Below are 21536 nucleotides of genomic sequence, written 5' to 3'. Positions count from 1 at the left end.
TTAAAACAAAAGTGTGGCCCCCCCTTTTTTTTTTTTTTGCTTGTCAATTTATTTGCATACACGCACGCAACCTCTTCCCCACGCACACCCTCAATCACACCCGTAATCTCACACATCAGAATACACACTCTCACACACACAAACCTATACACATACACGCCTACATAACCTAACCGACATAATACTGATTACACTATAGGGGAAGGAGGCACTTCTTGAGGCACTCCATCAGATGTAAAACTACTAAACTATATTCATAATCTTTTACGAGCACAAACTTATGAAGCGACAACTCCACCATATTCGGTAAGAATAATGTATAAGATTTAAGGTATGTATGTATATAGAGACGTATATTTTAATAGGCAAAGTCAGGTGCGCCATTGTAATTTGATAGGGTCACCCAAAGTTGATCGATATATTCGTCCCTCGATAAACAAAAAAGTGGTATAATGAAGGAAAAACAACAAGGGTCCAAATGAATAATAAATACATCATCCATTGGCTTCCAAATTCTTTTTCAGAAGGTTTTTAGACATTTAATATTTACGTTATGTTACCGACATAACATGCATAGGGTACATTGCTTCCGCTAACTCAAGAATGCTTTCCGGAAAGGTCTCGGTCGTCAGTTAAAAAATGATATCTCATGTACAAGTTATATGACCATGAGCCACTCAAATCAGGGAGGTGGGAGTTAGACACCTTCATGCTCAAATACTGTCATTCAATATTTGGTTGTGGATTATTAATTTAGGCCTCCTGGCCCTCCCATTTGTTCTTGAAATCACATTTTATGAAAAAGGGAATTAGAAAGAAATTGTTCACATCTTCAGTAGATATCAAAAGTTACTTCCAAGATTGCAAACTGTGTAGGGATGGCATTGGGCAAGGGGAACCGCCCCTAACAATAATGAATAAGTTAAGAATAAAACAGTGAAAGGGGGGGAATTAGAAAAAATTGTATCTAGACTTCCACCAGAACGAATTTTGTTTTCAAACTGTTTTAGTATTTTTCTGTTTGTTCCTTTTTCAATAACACAAGGATAGGTTTGCTTGTGTGCGAATTTTTAGGCTTCACGTTAACAAAAAACAATATAGCAACGATTCTTTATTCTTGTGATTTCTCGTGAGGTTTAAATCAAAGGTAAAAGATGAATAGAATGGTGATCATGCAACGTACATTTTATTGTAGTTTTTAAACTGTTTCAAAATCACTATTGACATTTTTCCAAATTTTGACTCCTTACAGATTTTCTTGAAGTATTAATAAGAAATTCCTCTTGAGAAAAAATGTAATGAAAAGAACCTTTTAAAGAAATTTTCCTTCAAATGAAGTAATACTCAATCGACTGATGGGATTTAGCATGAGACACAATCTGTGATTTGTGTGCGTGTGTGTATATAACTTAAATGTAAGTAAGGCGAGGTGCCGTGGCAGAGTGGCTTAAGGCGCCCGACTACACCATGAAAGTCCGTGGTTCGATTCCCGGCACGGCCCTTGACCAAAGCATTTTCATCTACATTTCCCTTTTATTTTATCTTGCATCAAATAAAATTAATGAAAATGCTTTATGCATTATTGATACCAATGTGTGTACGTGTTGTTTTTTAAATAAAAAAGTAAGATGCTAGATGATGGTAAATTATAATTTTGAAACATAAATTTGAAACACAATATGATATTTGCAAAAAATCCTCGAATTAAACACCGATGTACCTAGCATTGATTTGTTGGTAGTAAACAATGGGGGCTCCCCCTCCCCCCCCCCCCCCAATTTTTCACGACCAAGAAAAAAAGATAAAAAGAAGGAAAGAGAAAAAAACAGAGGGGCGAAATATGATATTACTTTTTTTTTATTATGTCAAAATCTATCATAAAATCAGATTTTTGTAATAAAGCTTCGCTTGCTCGCAGCATTTTATTACATGATACGCCATATCTAGCCCCCTCTAAATTATTTGGCTCATTACACCACTGGTAGTAACAAAAATACTAAACCTACATTACAATTTGTCTTTACCGTTTCAATTAGAAAAACCCATCATTGAATTCGATAGCTTTTATAAACGGCGTATGAAGGTGACAGGCAAATTATATAATTATGTTACAATTTCATGTGTGCGATTCAGCTGACTGGGCTCTTAATCATCATTTCGCGAAGGAGGGATCCTTACCCGGGAGAGCTCCGGGCGTTCGTCACTCTACTTACCCGCTCAAGTGCCTAATGAAATGAGAAGGAAATTTGAAATCGAAAGTGTCAGTATAATGATGATAAAACCAACCAAAACGGAGTTTTATTGTCACAGTTATCGCTAAATCTCGCTTGGAAAATATTTATATCTCGCGGTGTTATCCTGATGAGAGAAAGAGATAGAGGTGGGAAAAAATGACAAGCAAATAATTTTTTTTTTTTTATTATAATAATAAAAAGGTCCTCACATTCAAAAGAGGGGCAGGCCTCTGTTTTAATGCAATTTTTACATTACAAATTTTAATTTTGCTTCTCAAAAGGGGGGCACGGGCCAGCTGTGCTTCCCCCCCCCCCCCTGGATCCACCAGTGAGATGGAGAGGGTTTTGGAGAATGAAAGGAACGAGAGATAGAGAGGGAAGAAATGAGTAAGAAACATATTTTTTAAAATGGTTGGTCTTCAGTTTATTCTAATTTAATGGAAATGGGGGGTATTGCGCGCAAAATTTTAAAAGCAATATTTTAGTCAAACATGGTATTTTACAGTAAATAGATATTCGTAAATTATGGTTTCACATTTCAAACGATTTAAAACATTACTTTGAAACACTCCTAGCATTAAGCACTGGTATGTGGGTAATGAAAAATATTTGGAGTTTAAAGGGAACTTGATTGTGAATTTTCATCAGAACATTAGCATATTACCTGTTTGATTTGATCGTTCCTCAGTCGCAGTATGCAATGTCAATTTATTCAAGCTTTCATTTACTCATTTAAACATATCAATACAAAATATTAATTGAAAATTCTATGAGAATGAAATATCGTTTTGAAGCCTTACTTTTATCAGAACTGAAATTCGCAGCACTATAGTATTTGTCTTTAATCATTTCCTTTCATTCAAGGTTTCTGTATTAAAGTACAAGTCCACCCCAACAAAAAGTTGATTTGAATAAAAAGAGAAAAAACCAACAACCATAACACTGAAAACTTCATCAAAATCGGATGTAAAATAAGAAAGTTATGACATTTTAAAGTTTTGCTTAATTTCACAAAACAGTTATATACGCACATCCTGGTCGGTATGCAAATGAGGAGACTGATGACGTCATCCACTCACTATTTATTTTGTATTCTATTACATGAAATATGAAATATTCTAATTTTCTCCTCATTGTCAAGTGAAACAACCATTAATTCCTCCATGAATATGTGGAACTAGCATTGCTTAAAACTATATGATTCAGTCAAGTTGGTCCCTATTGTCAAATCTGTAAAAAATGAAATATTGTATAATTCAAACAATAAAAAACAAAAGATATAGTGAGTGACGGACATCATTGACCGTTTCATTGCATGTCACTGAGTTGTGCATATCACTGTTTTGTGAAGGCTTTGAAATGTCATAACTTTCTTATTTTACATCCGATTTTGATGAAATTTTCAGCGTTATGCTAGTTTAATTTTTCTCTATTTATTCAAATCAACATTTTTCTGGGGTGGACTTGACCTTTAAAAACAGATTGATATGATTCAGAAGGAATTAACTTATTTTGGTTATAAGTTAGAAATTGGCTAGAAATAAAAACGACTTTCATATTCCTATCTTGTCCAGATATTTTATGCGTTTATTATCTTAAGGCTTCGTAAATGCTCTTCCCACACATTACGTCAAACCCCCGTTTGGAGAAAGACCGCAGTTCAGATTGCAAACTGCGGTTCTATACCCCATTTTGCGTTTGTAAATCCCAAAATCATTTCCAAGCCCAGGGGGCCGTTTCATAAAGCTGCTCGTAAGTTAAGAGCGACTTTAAGAACGACTGGTGATCCTTTCTCGCGCGCTAGATCTTCGCCAATGGTGTGTACCATTTACCGCAAGACAGGATCACCAGTCGCTCTTTATTTACGAACAGCTTTATGAAACACCCGCCTGATCAATCCCGCTAGGCCAGGTAATCCCCGCTGTCTCAATTTTACCTCCACAGGCCAGATTATGAGCGTTGAGCCAAGGACGAAATGATAAACAACAGCTGTGCTATTACGTAAGACTTCTCTGCCTGTAGTAGGACCTTCGGAATGAAATTATTGTATTCGATATTTAATCACGTTTTCAAATGCATATTGTATTCAGAAATCCAATGTTAGTCCATTTTCAAGTTCGAACGAAGAAAATCGACCTCGAAATAAGGAAAGTAAGTGAATTAAAATGACGGCATGCTTTGCTCGGGCTGTTGTGTTATCTTCGGACCGAGGTCAAGAAACAGGTGTTTTGATACTTAAATTGCTTGCTTGGGGCAGTTATGGTTTGTCGTACTTGGAGAAGAGAATTGATTGAGGGAAACTGGGGTATAGTGTTTTCAAATGAAAGGTTTTCGTCATGAAACACATGCTTCCACTGGCTATACTGTATATAGTACTGGCTTAACAAAGTTATACCCGATTGAATCGTAAAAGTACAGTTACCATGGTCAAAATAGAATAGCTACATCAGATAAACACTTTAAACTAGTTTTTTTAAGATGTATGTTCATCGAGATTGAAAGAACATTTGCAATTGTTTATTAATATTATTCATAAAATTCAAAAGCTGATAATGTAGGCCTATATGAAGACGCCAGAAAGATAGAGGGAAAAAGAAAGTGAGAAAGAATGTGATATATATATCCTCAAAAGCATGATATTTTCACCACGGAATTAGAGGATTAGAGGAAATATGCCTAAAACATCAGTGCCGAAAAATAGAATTCAATTTTATAACAAAAGAGGCGCAAATTTCCCTTTAAGGCACCCCCAAGGCACCGTTACGATGTTATTAGTGGCGCGAACTTATACGCAACCGCGATGCGAGCCAAGATTCAATAAACTCGAGCGGTCGTCATCCACTCAAGCGTCGGCCAAGTCGCGGCGTTGCTATCCACTGCCCAACCGATCGATGCAAAGTCATTAGCTATGTGAGTACACCTGTGCCACCTGTGCGGGCCGTCGCGGGGGACCAGGGCGAAGGAGGTGGCGGTATAAAGCTCGACGGGGGTAAGGGGATCTGGGGATTACAATACGGGAGAGATGAGCGGAACGGAGGGAGATTTATTACGGAGGCTATCGGGGGTAGAGGGTGAGTGGGGTTGAAGGGGAATATGCTTATGAGAATTTGACACTTGATGTGACAGTGTTGGTATTAGAATGGAAACACAGCGTAGTGTTTGGTTCACTGGACGGATTGGGATGAGCTGGAGTTATGGAAAAACGAAGTAAAGTATAGCAAACGAGAGATCGAGAGTGATGCGTGTGTGTGAGTGCGTGAGTGTGAGGTGTGAGTGTGGGGGTGTGCGTGAGTGTGTGTGTGTGTGAGGGAGGGTATGTGTGTGTGCGTGTGTGTGTGTGTGTGTGTGTGTGTAAGGACGAGATTCGAAATAGAAGATAATTTTGTAAAGGATGATTTCGATCAAGGGGTTTCAATTCTTTACTAAACAATTTAATTCTGACACTGGCATTCAAAGATGTAATTAAATAATGACATTGAATAATGACATCATTAAACGCAATACAGATAAAGAAAATAATATTTGGGAGATCATTAAATCCTTTGAATGGGCCTAATCATTATCATGTATTCACGGTACCCATTTTCCACCCAATACAGTAAGGTAAAGAGGAAAATATTTGTGAGAATATGAATGAATGAATTTAAATATCAATCAATCATTAGTTCAGTTGAATTTTTTTTTCTAAAAAGTAAGGAAACGTATAACCTGAATAATCTATTTAAAAAAAAATAATTAAAAAAAGGTATACAGAGAGGGAAAAAAACTAAACGATATACTTTAAAACTTTAAACATAATAAACTTTTTTTCTGGAACACTTGGACATATCATATCACATGATATGCACATTCATATCACGCTTTTCGATAACGTAAGTCACTAGCTCGCAAGTTAGTGATGCTACAAAAATTAAAACTTTCAGAATTAAAGGGGTACTCCAGGATGAAATAATATGATTGGAACAGATGAAAGAAAAATCAGACAAACATATCACTTAAAATTTGAACTAGAACCGACAAGGAATAACAAAGGTATGGCATTTTAAAAATTTGCATTATTCCGCTGAAAGAGTTCTAGGCATGTCTTCAATTGATATTCAATAAGCAAACTGATGATGTCATATCCCCGCTTGTTCTTTTGTATATTTTATTATATGAAATTACGTTTATTCAAATTTTTGCGTCCAAGAACTAAAAAGAAAAATGGACTGACAAACGATTTAGTGCATTAGATATTCATTGCTACAACTTATTTCATTATAGGAGACTCATTCACACATAAATGAAACAATTATGATTTCATGTAACTTTACAGCAGGGGCGACGTCATGATATTTTGATGGGGGGTAAGACGGCCAAAAGGGGCTGGTCGCCCACTGCCCCCACCCTCCTCCCCTCTGTTGGTTTGCCCCTTAATATCGGAGTGTACTTTCTAATTGCCGCATGTCACGTTGTGTAATCAAACAATAATCGGATAAAGTTTAACAGTCATCATTTACTTTGAAAGCACTGCCCATTCTATCTGACATTGAAAATTAAAGGACAAGTCCACCCCCCCCCCCCCCAAAAAAAAAAAAGGGGTGGTTTTCAATGAAATGAGAGAAACCCAACAAGCATATTACTGAAAATTTATCAAAATCGGATGTAAAATAAAGAAGTTATGTCATTTTAAAGTTATGCTCAATTTTACAAAACAGTAATATGCACATCCTGGTCGGTATGCACATGAGGGGAATGATATCGATGACATTATCCACTCACTATTTCTGTTGTATTTCATTGTCATGTGAAACAAAGATTTATCCCTCCTAGCTGAATGTGGAATTACCATTGTTTTAACATTGTGGTTCAGTCAAGATGGCCATTATTGTCAAATCTGTAAAAAAATGAGATATTGTATATAATTCAAACAATAAAAAACGAAAGAAATGGTGAGTGAGGGACATCATCGTCTCTCTTATTTGCGTATCATTGACAGGTGCATCTACAATCATGTAACTGTTTTGTTGAAATAAGCGAAACATTAAAATGTCATAACTTTCTTATTTTACATCCAACATGTCCAAGTGTGATGAAATGTTCAGCATTGTGCTTGTTTAATTGCTCTATATTGATTTAAATCAACATTTCCTGGGGAGGACTTGACTTTTAAGGTATAAATGTGACGGGATTTTATTGTGAAATGTAGTTGATATCTAATCTTCTTGCCGTTAATAGTGGTTATTGTGAAACAATAGGTATGGTAGTTATGGAAAGGTAGTTCGATTGGAAAGCTGATTGCATAATCCTACGCCGATATTCAATAAAAGAAATCAAGAAATCTGAATACATCTAATAAATGAATAAAAATAAAAGCAATCTTACTGCAAACAAATGAAACAAGTAAATAGCCAACAAAAGATCAATATGTTTCACATACGACTGTTATTATGATTATGTTAAGATGAAAACTCAGTGTAATGCCATGAAAATGGGGCACTTTGTTTCAATTCTGCCGACGATCGTCAATATATTCCTCTCATAACGCATGTTAGCGAGGAGGCAGTTTTTCTCTTTTAGTATTAGGATTCCATAATTGATTTTCTTCGTCTTTCTATCCCGTTTATCTTTCCCCCTCTCAATATTTGTACACCTCCTGAGGTCCGTTGCAGAAAGAGTTACGTTTAAACGCAAGTCAAATAATCAATCGCAAGTCCCAAATGCACGCTGTTGATTGGTTGAAAATCAAATTGCGCGTGATTTTTAGAGTTGGGATTGATGCAAATCTTTCTACAACGGGCCCCTGGAGAAAATTTGACAAGTAAGGCAAGATCGACCGAGAAATTCCCCGCAGCTTTACCGGTTTTAGCCTACAAAAAGGACATTGAACAGTAAGTTGAAGCGCGCCTGGCTATCGTCTACCCAACACCGCTCAGCCCTTGGGCAAACACTGCGATTTTGTAAGTAGCTTACACTTATTTCTTTATATAGAAATACTATATTTCTGTATAAAGATGTTCAGTCCCGCTATTTCTTTTTTTGGGGGGCACTTTGACTTGGGTAAAATGACAACCAAAGCACCTCTCTTTCTTTCGCTCTCTCCTCTTCATAAGGCACGTTGGCATCCCATTCTAACCTCGGCGCCTTGTCTCACTTAAAAAAGCGGCACATTATGATAGACGTTTGCACAGCGCAACCCCTCTTGAACTGAATGAGGGTAAATTTGAAACATACTCAAACTGACTTAGTATGAGTCAGAAAATAGGGGCCTTCAACGTGCCCAAGTCGCCTTCTCATTATTCTTGAATTTTTCCCCTTTCATTGTTTATTTTGCAGAGTCGCGCGGTAATGAAAAGATTATGACGATAAAGTATAGGGATGATGATGATAGGACGATTTGTCAATGCAATATTGCCACTCTAAAAAATCGCAAAAGGCTAAAAGGTGGAAAATAGTAAATGGTGGTGATTTTTTTAATCTGATTGCTATAAAGGGTGAATAGTTGTAAGCAAGCAACCAGAGGACCGACGACTTAATGCTCTTTCCGAGGGACCTGGTAATGAGCATTTCCAAGTCTGCGGAGCTAAAGAGTTTTCCATTCAAACGCTGTTATTCCTCGAACCTTCGTTAAAGGGTGATTCACCCCTTACTCATCATGCTCATGTATTATACATACTAACACATTTTTGGGCCTGAGGATTTTGGTTTATCAACCTTACTTAATCAGTTTATATTTCTGTTGTATCTGGCGTTTAATAGGCCTACGTAGGAACGAAGTCTTACAAGTATTTGATTATTGCCATGGTCATCGGATCCTGACTACCCCCCCCCCCACACACACACACACACACACGCACACAATGTCTGCACTTCCTCTACTCCCTTGTGAGAATTCTTACAACATTTTTACGCTTTAATGATAATAGCAATAATAATAATATTAATAATCATCATAATAATAATATTGATAATAATAATAACGGTATATTTACCCAGGGTAGCCACTTCAGTTCCGAAAACTGTTCTCCCAGCGGGCCCTGCTACTATTATTACTCCGGCTTAGCTCGGCTACCTACACAGTTAAAAAAAATAGCACGTTGTTTAAACCCGTCACTCTAATAAGTTGTTTTAAAGAAAATGTAATTGTTTAAACTTTTTAAGCAACTTGTTTAAAAAGTTTAAACAGTTGTTTAAAAAGTTTAAACAATAGAGTGACGGGCTTAAACAACGTGCTTAAAATTTTAAACAGCGTTTTTACAGTGTATAGGCGCTCAAGCATTAAAGGAATTTCTTCCTACCGGGTACTCATTCACCTCACCTGGGTTGAGTGCAGCACAATGTGAGTACGTTTCTCGATGAAGGAAAACACGCCATGGCTGGGAATCGAACCCACGTCCCTAAGATTGAAAGACGAGAGTCTTAACCATGTCTAGATTACGACGCCCCCATATAAAAAGCTTTGGTAAATCTTTACGCTTTACAAAAACAAAATATACATGACTGTGATGCAGCATATGCACAGTAAAAACGCTGTTCGAATGTTTATACAACGCTATGTAAATGTCCAAACAGTTTAAACAACCAAATTTATTTTTTTATATTTAATACTCATCAAGTTAAGCATGGTTGTTTGAAGTGTTAACCAACTATAAATGTTCATGATTATAGTAAACAGCGCTGTATAAAATCTTAAACAAGGTTTTTACTATGTGGTGCATCAGGATATACTAGTACTACATCGGATAATCAGGATTGTGATAAAAGGAATAGATTTAGGGCGAGTATCAAATTTACAGAATTATATTTGTTTTAGATGCCCTGGAAATTGAGAAATACTATACCTCTCTTTGTATAGAACGATGCACTGGAGCTGTTTCCGATCACAAACCTCCACTTAATTCCCAAGGAAGGCAATATCACAAATTAGTCAACATTGTGAAAACAATCTACCTGTTAAACATTTCTCAATGACAGTTTACACAGCGGTTATGTTACAGTCACACCAAAGTAACCGACTCCAAACCGATCAAAGCTATTACATTATTACCAATAGTATATCATCGGTCGGTTTGAAGTCGGTTTCGGTTACAATCACACCAACGAAAACGACTCCAAACTGATCAAATCTAATTCATTATTACCAATGGCACATCAACGATCGGTTTGAAGTCGGTTTCAGTTACACACTAACAAAACCGACTCCAGACCGATCAAAGCTAATACATTATTTCCGATGACATATCATCGGTCTTTTTTGGAATCGGTTTCGGTTACAGTCACACCAACGAAACCGGCTCCAGACCGATGAAAGCTAATACGTAATTTCGAATGGCATATTAAAGAGGTACGCCAGGCTAAAAATAGTATGATTTAAACCGATAAAGTAAAATCAGGTAAAGTCGGAAAGGGAAGAATAAAGTTATACCATTTTAAAAATGTTGCATTAGTTCGGAGAAACATTTTTATGTATTTCTTCATGATATACAATGAGTAACTGATGATTTGTACGAAATTGTAATTATTCATATTTCGTCAATGAATAATAAAACAAATCGTCTACTGATTTGATATTTAAGATAATCTTTAATGCAACTTATTTCGTTAGAAAGGAGACATTATCATACACACATGTATGAAAATTTTATGAAATGATTTCATGTAATAATGTTTAAAAAAAGGTAAAGTCGCCTTTTATAACTTGACATCATCAACCAACCTATTGTATTTTTATTAATAAGGAGTTATTTTTCACACAATATTGCTAAACTTTAAGATTCAATAACTTTGTTATCAGATTTTGATGAAATAGTCAGGGTTTTTCTCGGTGAATTTTACTCTACTATTTATTCAGATATGATTATTAAGCTCGAAGTACCCTTTAAGTTTTGAACGGCGTATCATCATCGGTCGGTTTGGAGTCGGCTAGTGTGGCTGTAGCAAGGCAAAAATAGAAAGAAAAATTATTTGTTCATTGTCGCTACAACAAGTTGTCATTTGGCTAGCTAAGTAGGTATCTATATCTAGCTTTGTTTGCATATCATTGTGATTTGTTATGGTTCCCACGTTACCACATAGAGTGCGCCGAAGCGTCGGGGGAGAAGAGATGTGAGACACCGCTCAGGTTAAGCTCGACTGATACTTGTCAATTCAAGCTTTTCTCTCTCAGACCTATTAGGTGAATTTATCCTGCCGTCATTTTAGCTGTTATTAAAGCAGTAAATGCGAAAAAAAAAAATGGTGATGATGATGGTGATGATGATGACGATGATGATGATGAAGAAGAAGATGATGATGATGATGGTAAGGATGGTGATGATGATGATGGTGATGATGATGATGATGATGATGGTAAGGATGGTGATGATGATGATGATGATGATGGTGATGATGATGATGATGATGATGATGGTAAGGATGGTGATGATGATGATGCCTGATGATGATGATGATGGTGATGATGCCTGGTGATGATGATGATGCTGATGGTAAGGATGGTGATGATGATGATGATGTGATGATGGTGGTGGTGGTAGGTGCTGATGATAACGATGATGATGGTGCATGGTGGTGGTGGTGATGGTGATGATGATGAATGATGGTGGTGGTTGTGGTGATGATGATGATGATGATGGTGATGATGATGATGATGATGATGATGGTGATATTGATGATGGTGATGATGATGATGGTGATGAAGATGATGATGGTGGTGATGATGATGATGATGATGATGATGATGATGATAATGGTGATGGTGATAATGATGACGATGATGAAGATGATGATGATGATGATGAAGACGATGATATTGTTGATAATGATTGTGATGGTGATTATTATGATGATGATGATGACGACGACTTTCTCGAGATAGAGAGGGAGAGATAAAGAGTCTACTCATTCTCTCCATCCCTCCCAACCTCATATCACTCTTTCTCTCTCCCTCATCCTTTTTTTTTTCATAGTACACTTTTTTTCAGTTGTCAGCATTCAATCCTTTGTTAACCCATATACGTCATCCTCCGTGTCCCCAGATCCGGGTCGTGTGGTCCAGTGGTTTGAGCATTGGACTCGCAATCGCAAGGTTGTGCATGAGTTCGAATCCCAGCTCTGCCATGGTCTCCACTTTGATAAGAAGACCCGAGAGTAATATTAATATAATGTCGTCTATAAGGTCAGCCACTATGCATGCTATGTCTGACTTATACGTAAAATGTATCAGCTTGGCGTTTACCCGCAAAAAGCTGTCCTGCCGGGTTCCTATACGGGAGTTACCATAAATAAGAGTCCGTGTATCTGTCCGCTCTGTATTCGTCATTTTCACACCCATATAACCGCCATAAATCTTTATTGATATTCTAATATTCTACAATATCTATAGACAGCCCTTATCATCGCCTCCATATTCATTGAAATTTATTCTTTGATTGATTGTCAAGGCTAGAGACCCTTTTGTTTCAGAAAGCCGGTGATATATTATGATTATATGTAAATAACAGAGGAGTAACGAAAATTAATACCACCATGGACCTACTAAAAAGCATAATTTATGCTTTGTAACTTATAAATCAGTGAAACACAATCATTCTTCAGCGTGCAATATCCAGTCAACGTTCCATTGTCGTATAAACAAACTCAAGTTCGTGCCTCATTCACGGTCGAGATTTGATAACCTGTCATCGAATATAAACTCCCCGTCAAATTCCTGCAAGCGAAGACTGCAGTTCTAGCGCTATGGAAAGGCGAGCCCCGGCGAGCCGCCGGCCGCAGCCCATACCCGATGGCGAGTGGACTGATTTGGGCTTTGGGGTGCAAACTTCGTTTAGATAAACCGAACAGAAATGGACGGTGGCCGCTTATTATATATATCAAAAAGATGGCGACACGAAAAATAAGTAAGAAGGGGTTTGCGCCAAATTGACCGAGTAATCTCGGAGTACTGACCAATTAAACTGTTCACTGAACGGGCAACGGGTGTATTGTTCTGGCGCGTGGCGCTGACGCATGCGCAGCGTTCGTATGATTAATTAACAAGTCGTGTTAATGGTGTCTTTATTCGACACACACACATAATCTCAAACGGTGGAGATATGCAGGAGAAAGATGACACACAATAAATTATAATTCATGCCCAATTCGCTCGTTGCGCATTCATTTGCATAAAAAAAAGGAATGAAGTTGTTCGCGTGCCGTCTGCGGATTTAAAAAAAAAAGAGTTTGGGGACATGGGAGGAGAGTTATTTTTCCAATGGTTAAATACAAACAATATTGGAAACAAGGATGCCTTCCAAAGCGGCACGCGAGCAGAGAGAAAAGGGGTCGATGAAACTAAACGAAAATGAGCCAAGGGGAGGTATGCTAGGACCGCTCCGAATAAAAAGGGATCCCGAAAAGCCCGGGGAAGTCATTCGGGTTTAACCAACCTTCCAATAACACGGCGGTTGGCTTAAATTGTACTTTGTAAAGAAGCTGGCCCTTTTTAACAGCCAATATTTTGTGACGTACGTTATGATGAATTGTGCTCTGTCAGTCATTACAGGGACTGAATTTCGTTTTAAGGACACGTCGCTTATCACAATTTTATCACCACAAAAAAATGATCAGTTTATGATCATTCTTCATTGCTGACAATACTGGGGGTGTCACTCCTATTTCAAAATCTATTTCGCTGGACCTAGTATATTGCAATTTCTTCCTTTTCATTGAAACAGACAAATAGCATTTTAGCACCGATTTGAACTTCATCTCACGGAGGTCGCACCACTATGTTTACAACGGGAAAAGTTCGAACATAAAATCCGCAGCCTTGACGAATCGAAATTCCGTCATATCTATCTTCCAATGACATCGTCGCTCACAAATCGGATGGGAAGACGACGACGGCAACGACTACGATGACGATACGATGCCGTTAACAGCAAAGTTTGACTGAACATTTAAAAATTTGATTATCAAACTGCTTTCTTTCAATACAGCCAAACGAATATTTATCAGGCAATGGGTGTTACGTGTGGTTGTTTTTGTTTCTAAGGAGCAATCTGACAGCGTTTCAGCTAGGAGGACGATATTATCCCAGAAAGGGCGCTCCCTACCGCAGAGCACCCCGGCCTCTTCGGCGTCCAGTGTTAGAAGATACGGACGGGAAATTTCTTCTGCTTTTTGGTGAGTATCGCCGAACAAAATACTTTGTATTTTCCTATCACTCTAAAAAATGAATTGTTAAACCAACGTTTTAAAAGGTTGAATTGACAAACTTTTCTAAATGTTGCATTTACCACTTTAAATGGTTCGGCCCAACACTTGAATTGTCGGATTCAGCTTTATGCAAGGTGGATAAATTTTGGAGAAGGTCACCCCTCCAAATTCTGAAATGTTGATTTAACATTTCACTATTTTAGAGTGCACGAAAATGAGTTCGAAATCGTTTCTCTTGAATGTGTTTTTTCAGGGACGTAGCATTCTTATCGTTATTACAGTTATATGGAATGATAATGTGTTCTTTCGAAAGACACGGAAACAGCAGAAAAGAATCCCCTTCTTGCCTCGTCATAGCATTAACATTACAATAGATACACTTTGCGTTTTCTCCACTTATTTTATCCATCTCCGTCGCAACTTCCCTTTCTCTGTGTGACTGTGTCCTCTCCAAATTTGAATATTTTTTCTATCTATTCCCTTCCAATTTTGAAGGGCACAGGTCCATCTAGTCCCATCATGTAATACTAGAGTTTTTTTTTTTTTTTTTTTTTTTTTCGGTTTTCCGTTCACCATTGCATGTCACTTTTGCAGGAGAAATAAAAGGTTGCTTTTTTACCAACAAGATGTCTACTTCTGTCAGATTCAAACTTAAGAAGTAAAATGTTCAAGGTCTCTGGTGATTTTGACTCAGTTTTCGCCATCATTATCTGTCATTATCATCAAATTAGGAAATTGATCTTCTTCGGTTATTCCGTTACCATGGTTACATTGGAAAGTAGGTTTACCTGGCCTATCTATTGGTAACCATGGAGGTGACACGACCGTTGCTCCTACGACAGTTGGTCTGGGCATTTTTTCGTCTAAGATTTAGGGTTGCAATAGGATTCTATGTTAGGTTTAGGGCTAGGTTTGGGAAACACTGTTAAAAAAACACCCTGATTTTACAGAAAAAAAAAATTTGCGGAATCATTCTGTAAATTCATAGAACAGGAAATTTTCTGAAATTTAACAGAACAGGTCTGTTTAAAAAGAGGAAAAGAGTGTTTTATTTAAGAAAATGTGTAAGGTTACATGCTCCAAATACCGATTTCCTGTAATTTTACGCAATCTGTAAAGATTACAGGTGTTCTCGAGACTCTGCTGAAGGAACTTCTTTTACTTTAAGGATACATTTTCTAACAGTGTAGGGTATAGTGTTAAAACAAGGGTCGAAGTTGGTCATTCTGTTAGCTTGTGGAATTCACAGCAGAGCAATTGTCGCCGGAGCTAATGTCATGGAACCAAAATGGGAACATTAATATTTGTTGTATTAACGTGATACAAAATACTCTCCATTATATACTGTGTGATGCTGCGTTTTTTTTTTATTGTCAGGGATTTTTTTTTTCTTGATATACACTCTAAAAAACATTGGGTAAAAAATGATCCATGAGGGTAATTATGTGTCCAACCATCGTTTGACATTTCTTTTGGGCATTTTTATTTATCCAGTGTGATGAAAATGTTGCCCACTCTAAAGTAAATGCTGCTTATTTGTTTAACCTTACTCGACAATGTGCTTCCCGCATTGGGTAAAGTACTGCCCAAACTTAGTTGGACGCATAATTACCCTCGTGCTGGTTAAAATTTCACCCAATATTTTTTGCAGTTATACGGAAGAATATTTTATTTGACATCACGCGTATTTCCCTTTTTTGCCGAATATCGGGTAAAGATTTTACACTGTTTCTGTACGTATCTTAGCAGAATTAGAAATCTACTCAAATCTCTCTTTTTTATAGAAAAACGAATGATTCATAAATCAAACGAAACTTGTTAAAACTAAAAAGATCACCGAATTATTCATGATAAACAATAATTTGACTCACAGATCCCATCATCAAAAATGTAAGTCAGTGAGGTCTTGAAGTCGGGGAGGGGCTGAATCGAAAGTGGGGGCTGACCATGCAAAAAAGATAAACAATCATGATGGTAATTTTTACGTTTTTAGTACTCGTTTATTGAAAAATATTGCCCCGCGGCCCTTGAAAAACCATTACCATAGTTAAAACCATGAATCTTACCCCTCTCTATCTGCGAGTTTTATGCTTGATATCCATTTAGCCTTCATCGGATGAAATATTGCTCTGATTTCACTTATCACACAATTATCTGTTGATACATTTTTACCATGCAGAACAGAAAGAAAATTATCGTCACAACAGTATAGTCCCAATAACATGTGTTTTCTCTTAGTATAGTCCTAAGCCAATATTTGAGTGTTTTGCATCTCCTCTGTCAAATTATTGCTCCTGAGTTAAACCATTCTCAGCTAAATATTCCTCTGAATTAAAAATATGTGTACAGAAGTGGGCATTTGGAATGAAGCGGCGGTGTTTCGAAAGCAGCCGAGCTCCTTAGGGAACGGAAGCCACCCGTTGATGGTGCCCTAGGCCGTAGCTCCCCGATAGTAAACCCTTCGTTGGTGGTGGGTCGGCTTTGGACAGGGGGAGGCTGTCCAATGTTATCAATTCTACAAGTGATATAAAAAGTTTTGATCGGGCAAAAGAAAATTATATATCATTTCAACTGCTGAATCGGCCTGAATGCATATTAAATTAACTGATTCATGTTACTTCTCAATAGCATAACAAAGATATAGACACACGGTGCTATTATTTCTGTACCAATAACTAATTCATTCTCAAAACATAATTATAGTCATTGATAATGTGTGATTTCTTTCAGTAGTTTGATAGTGGATGGTAATAGACATAAAGTGAATAGGAATCTATTTAAATTTGATTCAGTTTTATTGAATAGTGGTGTGCCTGATTTCCTTCAACATGTTCAATGTCATGCGAGAAATAAGCCGATGTAGAGAGAAATTACAACAATAAAAAATCGATGAGTTTTCAAAAACCGAGGAACATTTTCATCTTCATTCTTTCTCTTTCATCCTAGGGTCATGAAAGGATAATCAAATCAATATAGTCATAGGGAGGTTTCGACTTAATGAAATATGCACAAAATTATTAACCTTACGTGTAATCGGAGGTCCACGGATGAATGGGAGAAATATTTCATGAAAAATCGACTAAAAACACATTATTACGAAGCGATTTGCATTGCTTCCCAATGGACGTTTGCATGAAACATGGGCTGGATTGACCAGTGGTCCGATACAGTTATATCATATTTGTATCATTCAATATACCTTCTATAAAATATACATGGAAATTGACATAATCAAGTTTTCATATAAGAAAATACAAAAAGAAAAGGTACGTTTACTATAATTATAATACCATAAGAAAGGGTGTATATGAGCTATCGTACACACACCCATGTATGGTTGTATGATAGCTCATACACGTTCCTCGATATTGAAACATTGTCCCAAACCACGAGAACAGACATGAAAATGCTTTAAAATTTTCATTTACACATATATTTTTTGGAAAAAAAACACTGTTAGCCTTTGTATGTGTCTAATTTTATGAAACATCATCCGGACTTTTTAAAAACATAACCCTTTTTCGCAATAAGTATTTTTTTAGTAACGTTAGCCGGGTAGAAGGTCTTTGTCATAACCACCTGTTGGAGTTTTAATAAGAACTTTTTTTTATTTAGAATCAAACATTGGGGGCATAATTCGTAAATGGGCAATTCATTTACTGAACTGACACAAAATAGAAAACAAAGATTTAAAGGAAATTAAAAACAGGTAAAATTCATAAGATTTGAAGGATGCACACATTAGAAAAAGACGATAATTGGCCAATATAAAGATTTGAATTTACCAACTCGTTTTTTTTTGCCGCTTCTCAATTATTAATTCGATTCAATAGTTCAGATGCCTATTTTAATAATTTTATAAAAAGATTCTGAAGATCAGTGATTCTATGGTATTTAACACGTTTAAAGGGATTAGAGCTTAAATATAATATGCAATATTAATTTACATTGTTTTGATTCTTGTTGAATGTTGGGATTGTGAAAAAACAGTAAGAACATCTTAGAAATATAGGTGCATGATCTCTTTTAAATGTATATGATTCACTTTTTATTATTATTCGTTATCTAGTCTTGCCCCCTCCACGTTCCTTTTCCTTGATTCTTTTGGCTCCTGTTGCAGGGGGGGGTTAAGGTTTCCTATATTGTTTACATAATTTTTTTGACATTTTTATATAAAAGAATTATACTTAAACTCCCTACCTTGACAGTTAAGCAAAGAATTGAAAGATTCTTTATCTATATATTCTTTTCTGCTGGAAATAAAATGAAAAATAAGATTTGAATCCATTTCTTTAAAAAATGTGCAGTCGGTTACAAGACAATGTAATCGTGTGTAATGCCCAATCTTACTTCAAGACCATTATGACTTTTATGACTTCATAGTGTTAATTATAGTGGTAAAAGATTAAAACGCAAAGTTATATTTTAAGATGAGCAAATATTTTCATTCAAAATCCGAGCAGCCCCGACATGATAAATTACGAGTCGTCCACCCCCCCCCCCCCCCACACACACACACCCCGCCCAATAAAAAAAGAAAGCGGAATATAAAACCAGATGTGGGAAGTGGAAGGTGTAATCTCTTTTGTTATATCGTTATTCTCAAGACCAACTTCTGTGTCAGTGTCAGTGGAAATGAGATTCCTCTCAATTTAGTTCTTCGAATAGAGCTGAACGGCTATGATGGGGAGGACAATTTGAAAAACAGGAGGGAGAAACTAATCGATTTGATTTTATTAAAATCAATTCTGAGTCATCATGAAAAGCTTCCATTAGTAATAAAATATCATATTCATCATCCCCTCATCAATTGGATTTACTGAAATTGCCCCGCCAACGAGGCATTATGACAGAGACGGGATTTGCTCGTGATGTATGTGAATAATGGATTTACTTTATTTTCGATATGATTCGGTGAAAAACATAAATAAATTGCACTTTATCATCGATGTAGGCACATTATTTATCGACTGTTGTATTTAACTTTTATTACCTGTCAAATAATATGAAAACAAAATGATCCGTGGTGCGATTACACTAAATGAGGGGGGTCGATGGTTTCAGGTATCGCTTTTTACACTTTAACAAATATATGTTTATTAATGTATTTCGCTCTATAGTCTATTATAATGTTTGATATTTTTGCAAATGAATAAATGGTATCAATGAAAACTGATATGGAGAAACTTTTTTTTTATTTGATGTCAAACCTGTCAATAAGGCAGAACGATCCTTTGAATAAATGAAACAAATTTTCTTCAGTGAACATCATCATCACAAATTGGCATTATGAACAAGATTGCTATCTATTTGGAATCTTTCTATTATCTATTCATCATCCCTCTTTTTTTTCCTTTTTTTTCAGATTTTTCACAAAGGATCGAATTCTCCATCCGACGTCGCTGGTACAGACATTCCTATAAGGCCATTCTTTAAGAAATAAAGTGAAGCACTTTGATATAGAATTTTCGGTGATCATCGGCCTCGCCGGCTAGGATAATCCCCTTCGATGATGTCGATGATGATGGAAGAATCGCACTCGGAGTCAGCCCTGTACTCGACACCGACCTGCGTCCAGCTCGGCATACCTCTCTCCGACTGCCCGGGCGGCATGTACCCCATCCGCGATCCCCATCACCCATCGGCAACAAACCCCGATGTACCTTTCCCCGTACCAAACTACCTGGATCCGCGCTACGCAAGCTCCTTCATCAGCCACTACGGACACAGCTACGTCCCGCTCCCGAACCCGTTCGGGTTCTACGATCTCGAGCCGAGCTTCATCCGAAGACGCAACGAACGCGAACGGGAACGCGTTCGGAATGTTAACGAGGGGTATGCGCGTTTACGCGATCACCTACCGTGTGATAACCCGGAGAAACGCATGAGTAAAGTCGAGACACTGAGGATGGCTATTCGCTACATTAAGCAGCTACAAGGTGTTCTAGTTGACAATGATGAAGGTGAAAAGGAGAATAATTGTGGCGAACCTGAGGAAAAAGAAAGTGGTTACCATAGCAGCGAGGGAGATGAGAAATAAACATCGATTATATGGATTTTATGAAACAATGGTTCTTCATGACGCTAAATCAACATTTTTCATCATTTTTTTTCTAGTTCAAGAAGCACAATCCTAAAACGTATAACCAAATGTCACATTCCGAATTCATATTGTCAGTGATTGTTTCATTGTATCACACTTGTTAAACGGAAATGTGTTCTCTTCAGTATCTATAATTTATACGCAAAAGACCGAATCAAATATATTTTTGATGAATTGTTTTTTCTGTATATTGATTGTGTTATACAAGATAAGCCAGTACATCAGACTCCGAAAAGCTGCAAATACAAGGAGAAATGATAAAACATTGTACACAGCTTGCCTGTGATTTGCATACCAGGTAACGTGCTTGCTTTGGCAAAGGAAAATATTGTGTGCTACAAATTAATGTGCAATTCTGATTTATAATGTATATTGATGTATACTTTGTACATACCCAGAAAATATATTTATTTAGCTAAGCTAGACTTGAGATCTGTTTTCATGGTTTTTTAAGCGATTCAACTTCCATTTTTTTTTTTCATTTTGTTTATTCCGAAAGAGAATTGTTTTCATCGATTTTCATCAAATTATTTTTATAATCATTATTTTTTTGTTTAAATTGGCATAAAAAAATCTCACCCAAAACAAAACACTATCTTCAGGAAATCGGCTGAAGATAGTGTTTTGTTTTTGGTGAGATTTTTTTATGCCAATTTAAACAAAAAAATAATGATTATAAAAATAATTTGACTTTATTGTATAATTCTCTCTTTCACATTGAAATGATGCAAAAGATACTAAGATAAAGATATAAACATATTGTTAATATTATTATGTGAGGAGAAGTGAGAATTTTTTAGATTAAGTCAATTAATGGCGACAATAGTCAAATATGACTAATTGCCACTCAAACCAACAGAAGAAAACGCTCTTTTAATTTCAAATCCCCTCCCCCCTCTATCTCCTTCACTCCACTTTACACTGTTTAAAAAAAACCTGATTTTACAGAAAAAAAATAAAGATTTTGCAGGAAGCAATAACAGAATCATTCTGTAAATTCATTAAACAGGAATTTTTCTGCAATT

The 21536-nt window shown here is 36.6% G+C and overlaps 1 protein-coding gene across 1 annotated transcript; it reads left to right on the top strand.

Annotated features, from left to right (window-relative positions):
* Positions 1 to 19917: 19917 nt before the first annotated feature.
* On the top strand, positions 19918 to 20558 carry LOC129282380 (achaete-scute homolog 5-like). The gene has a single exon (XM_054918267.2). The coding sequence runs from the start codon at positions 19918 to 19920 to the stop codon at positions 20446 to 20448; it is 531 nt and encodes a 176-aa protein (XP_054774242.2). The 3' UTR covers positions 20449 to 20558.
* Positions 20559 to 21536: the final 978 nt, after the last annotated feature.

This window comes from Lytechinus pictus, unplaced genomic scaffold (genome assembly GCF_037042905.1).
Source record: "Lytechinus pictus isolate F3 Inbred unplaced genomic scaffold, Lp3.0 scaffold_20, whole genome shotgun sequence".
Classification (NCBI taxonomy): domain Eukaryota; kingdom Metazoa; phylum Echinodermata; class Echinoidea; order Temnopleuroida; family Toxopneustidae; genus Lytechinus; species Lytechinus pictus.
This window is presented reverse-complemented; position numbering and strand designations above follow the sequence as displayed.

Bases quoted from the DNA above. Each gene is read 5' to 3' on its own strand.
- LOC129282380 (XM_054918267.2), top strand. From the start codon at position 19,918: ATGATGTCGATGATGATGGAAGAATCGCACTCGGAGTCAGCCCTGTAC.